The 4,697-nt window shown below is 31.1% G+C and overlaps 1 protein-coding gene across 1 annotated transcript; it reads right to left on the bottom strand.

The window, feature by feature from the left end:
- Positions 1-209: 209 nt before the first annotated feature.
- Positions 210-2,120, bottom strand: LOC140882435 (peroxidase 4-like). Its single transcript, XM_073288434.1, has 4 exons — positions 1,849-2,120; positions 1,397-1,588; positions 967-1,135; positions 210-739 (listed from the first exon to the last, which is right to left on the bottom strand). Exons 1-4 carry the CDS (start codon positions 2,080-2,082, stop codon positions 348-350), a joined length of 987 nt encoding a protein of 328 aa, XP_073144535.1. The 5' UTR covers positions 2,083-2,120; the 3' UTR covers positions 210-347.
- Positions 2,121-4,697: the final 2,577 nt, after the last annotated feature.

The following is a 4,697-nucleotide window of genomic DNA, read 5'->3' as shown; positions in this document are numbered from 1 at the left end:
TTGGGATCCTATATATGTATATATAGACTATGTCGAATGCATGTGCTTCATTCAGATTTTAAAAATAATAATAATAATTTAAGAAGTGCTTCATTCAGATTCTACGTAGCATTACATGAAGTGAACACAAGTACATGAGTAATTCCAGAAGATGAAAACAAAGAAACTTACAATCAGCAACGATAAAACTTAAATATTGCACGTTTCGAGTATAAGCCACATCATGATGAAATTGAAGTGCAAAGAGATCGATAACCAAAAGTTCCAATGCCGCCTACACACGAAAATTAATGACTTCTTAATTGTAGTAATTAATCTTGTTCCAAAAACAATTCTCAAGATTAATGCTAATTAACCCTCCTGCAGTTCTTCCTTATCTGGCCGTTTGATCCGGTTAGAGGGCTTATGTCGCCCATTCTTATCATCGCTGCAACAAAATCGTCACTAAAGGCTTTAGGGTTCTTGCTATATGTTTCAACAAGCGAATCCGTGGATCCGCCGTTGTAGAGTATTTGGTCAGAATGCAAGAGTCCCTTCTTCACAAGAAGATGTTTGTAGTAGTTGTTGTCAAATGTCGTCGGTGTTTTAAGGTCGAGAGGGGCCAAGTTGTTGTCTCCAACGCCATTCCGGCTAGGGCAGTTGCTTTGTCTTGTTCGTGAAAAAGATGGATCAATGTTGGTCTCATTGTATATCCTGTTTCTAAACGATGTACATCTTGCTTGCCCAATGGTGTGTGCTCCTGCTTATAAAAAAAAAAAATCAAACTTGTGTACAATTAAATCCTTTGGTATAATTCTATTATAACTATATATATGGTCGGATAGAATATTCTCCTACATAAAAGTTCAGCTGAATTCATCACAATTAACTAATTAAAAATGATAGATTAATAGAATTTAGCCTAGGATTAATTATATATTTTTCTTTATACATATATATGCATCGATCTATGCGTTTTGCACATACCCGATAAGACTACCATGTCCTTAGCCGAGAGACCCCTAGCTTGGAACCTATTGACGAGGTTGGAAACAGTAGAAGTCGGGGGCGGAATCACACCGCTATTCGCAGCTGAAAGGCTTGCTGTTAAAGAATCCTTTCTTCCTACTTTAACGTCCCAATTTGGTCCTCCAAGCTGCTCGATTAATAACATTAATTAATATACATATTGTAAGTACATGTTGTCATTTAGTTTATTATAAATTTATGCATGCATGAAAGTCTACTATATATTTCGTATGACTCAAATATCTATGAGTGAGCTAGTGCATTTGCATGTATATATATGTATAAATTTTTCATCAACAACACTTTTTTTTATTTTTTATTTTTTGGTTTTGTCAAGTTCATGAGTTACATGTTTTTTTGGCAAAATAGGGATCAAGGGGAAACTCACTTGTACGACAGAATCGCGCGCAGCGATGGCGAGAATATCAGCACACGAGACGACCCCGGGACACACAGACTCAACCTTGGACTTGATATCATCAATCACGTTGAAACCCCTTACCGAATTATTGTTAGGAATAGCAGTCTTCTCCCCGGTGAAAGAAGATGTGTCATCCAGTAGTATCGATCCGTCGCACCCCTATCAATATTAGTAGAAGCATTTCAAGTATTCACTTATTCAAAATATAAGTAAATGCAAATGCCATTACGTTATTAATCACATATAGCTAGAGATATTATATATTCACATTATTTTATGGGAATTCAATATCATGTATATCAGTATATGTACTTGTACGTACAAATTATGACTAGTTACATATATACACTAAGGCATGCATATGGAATAAAATAAAAAAAATAATTAACATGATATGAAATATATATATGTATATGTACTTGGACAAAGCAATCATGGAAGTGGAGGCGGAGGAGTGAGGCACCCATGCGCCGTTCCTTTGCAACGGCGGACTGAACCACCGACTCCACCGCCTCGAACACCTTCGGGCATGAGTATGTGTAATGACCAGTCGACAGTTGAGCGGAGACGCCGCCCATTGAGAATGCAACCATCACTAACAAACAGATTATATTGATATTAAAAAGAATTTTCAATGAAGAAAAGGAAGCCATTTTAGTTCTTGTATCAAAATAAGAGTAGTGACTATATATAATTGGATGAATCGATTATCTGTGAATGTGATGATCACATAAGGACTAGCTATTTATAGAGCTCAAATATTGTAGCTATGCAATCATTTTTCTCAAGTGTATTTTAAATAATATGAGTTTAATTTGTCTAACTGGTCGTTCGATGGATAATATCGACTGGTAAAAGTTTAATTTGAATTGTTCCACGGTGCAATTAATTGTATTTGGCGGGGGCAGGTTACCTAATGATGCATGCATGCCAAAATCCATTTGACTAATCGCCCACAAATGTGGAAATTAAATCTTATAAAAAAATTTGGATTGATTGGTCACGAGGTTTATAATGTTACAAAAAATAAATAAACTAACGATACTGGGGAATTTTTTTATATATAAAGAATGGGTACTGATGCTATATGTACACAGAGAATTACACGTTGGGTTACACGTTGCACTTGAAATTACATAAATATCATTAATATATTTTGGAAAGATTTTTTTCAAATCAAGTGTAAAGATAATTTTGTAATTTTATGTGTAGTGTGTAACCAAATATGTACACGTATTATTTCCCATAAAGGATAGCGTGATATTAGTTACAGAATTGTCAAGATAAGAGATCGGGCTAGGTAGCTTTTGTCAAACATTTTTCCTTTCACTTTTTTTTTTTAAGCTGTTAAAAAGTATCACTAAAGAATTAAAAAAGTTAAGAAGTGAAAGGAAAAGGAAAAAAGAAACAAAAAAAGAATCAAAGTTGTGTTTTTCTCGAGATTTAATTTTCCTATATTCCCATTAACTTGCAAATTAAGTTAACATTTTGACCTATTCATAATATAACCTGGTCCATATGTTGTATGCTAAAAATTATAAGATTTAATATATTAATCTCTATCTCTTCTTCTTCTACTTTTTTTTTTTTTTAAAAAAAAAAAAAAAAAAAAAAGGAATCTATTTACTTCTTGAATGTACAACTCCAGGCAAAGTATAGCTGTCGGTCGTAATTTCTTTATTAAAATATTCAAAAAACTATTAATTTTAATTTATTTTTCAAGAATGTTATTTAATTTAATTGTGGAGAACGATGGACATATTACGTTTACTATGTTATATGACTTAAAAATTAGAGTTGCCGTTGTTATTTGTTATATACTTTGGTAAAACGACGAATGTTAAGTGTTACATTTATTTTTTTCATGTATATATATGACATAGTTTTATGCAATTCATCTTACGATCTTCCAGAGAAAATAGTTGATTTCCGAACGACTTACTACTCAAAAGTCAAACAAAGAAAAATGTGTCCCGACATACAAATATTATGCTATCATGCCACCAAATACCAGCGACCACATGTTTTGATTACTTTTTTTAGTATCTATTTGGTACATGGGAATGTGATAAAGGAGGGATTGACTTGTAAAAAACCGAAAAAATGTGTAATCACAGTTTTTTAAGCATTTGCAAACGTTGTTCTTATCTTTAGAATATTTTTCAAATAATGGTTCTAATGATCTATATTTTAAGTTTTTAACGCATAAACATAATTAATATTGGAAAGCTGACATCACAAATCATTGAGCAATTAGATTGACATATAAGATAGGCCATTTTATCTATACCATTATCATGTTCTATATGACTTTCGTTTCCTTAAATTTAACATAATTAAAGAATTAAATCCAATTGTGATGTTAAAAAGTACTTTAAAACATAAACTCATAATCCTAAAATTGAACGGTATCAGCATGAAATTATACTAGCAAGCTATTATATAAAGAATAATTTTTTTTAAAAAAAAGGGGGATCATTTCTTCTTTTTTTAAAAAAGTTAAGCAAGGATTAGCTATTTATAACAAGACATAATCTTGGATACCTAAAAAATAGAATTTGAAATTGTAATTCATGGAATTCAAATTCCATTTTGGTGTTTTTGAAAAAAATTAAAATACATATTGGAATTTGCTAGCATAAATTTTAGAAAAGTGATATTTTTTTAAAAAAATATGTTTGGAAAACGTAAATTTATAAACTTATTATTAAAAATAATTTTATTATTTTTATAAACTCAAATCCCATGAAATCCGACCAATTTTGTAAGAATTTCAGTTATTTAAATGAAATTCCATCAAATACCAATCCCGTTTTAAAATTCAATTTTGCCAAACACCAAAACAATATTTACAAATCTAAATCCCACCAAATCTTGTCCACCAAACACACTAGAGTTCAAGACAATTAAATCATAGGAAAACTTTACAAATTGGGAAACAAATAATAATTTTCATTAACCTGTTTAAGGATTGGGATGATCATAATAATTTGGTTGCTTATGCTTCCATTACCAAAAAACGAGAAGGATCATAAAAATTCCAAATAAATTAACTCATTCACACATTTTCACAAATAGTTACTAACGAACTTCAAATCTGTACCTAAATTTTGAAAATTTATTATATTCATGCAATCTTTCCTTAAATCACTCCCATGAAAGAGGAAATAGATCAAGAAAACGAAAACATGTGTAGACTAATCATCATTTATGATTTTAAATATCCTCTTTGAAAAATGGCACATATGCCCACCAATACCATATTTCA

The sequence above is a fragment of the Henckelia pumila genome, chromosome 2 (assembly GCF_033568475.1).
Source record: "Henckelia pumila isolate YLH828 chromosome 2, ASM3356847v2, whole genome shotgun sequence".
In the NCBI taxonomy this organism is placed as follows: domain Eukaryota; kingdom Viridiplantae; phylum Streptophyta; class Magnoliopsida; order Lamiales; family Gesneriaceae; genus Henckelia; species Henckelia pumila.
Note: the sequence above shows the minus strand (reverse complement) of the source record. Positions and strands in the feature narration are given on the sequence as shown.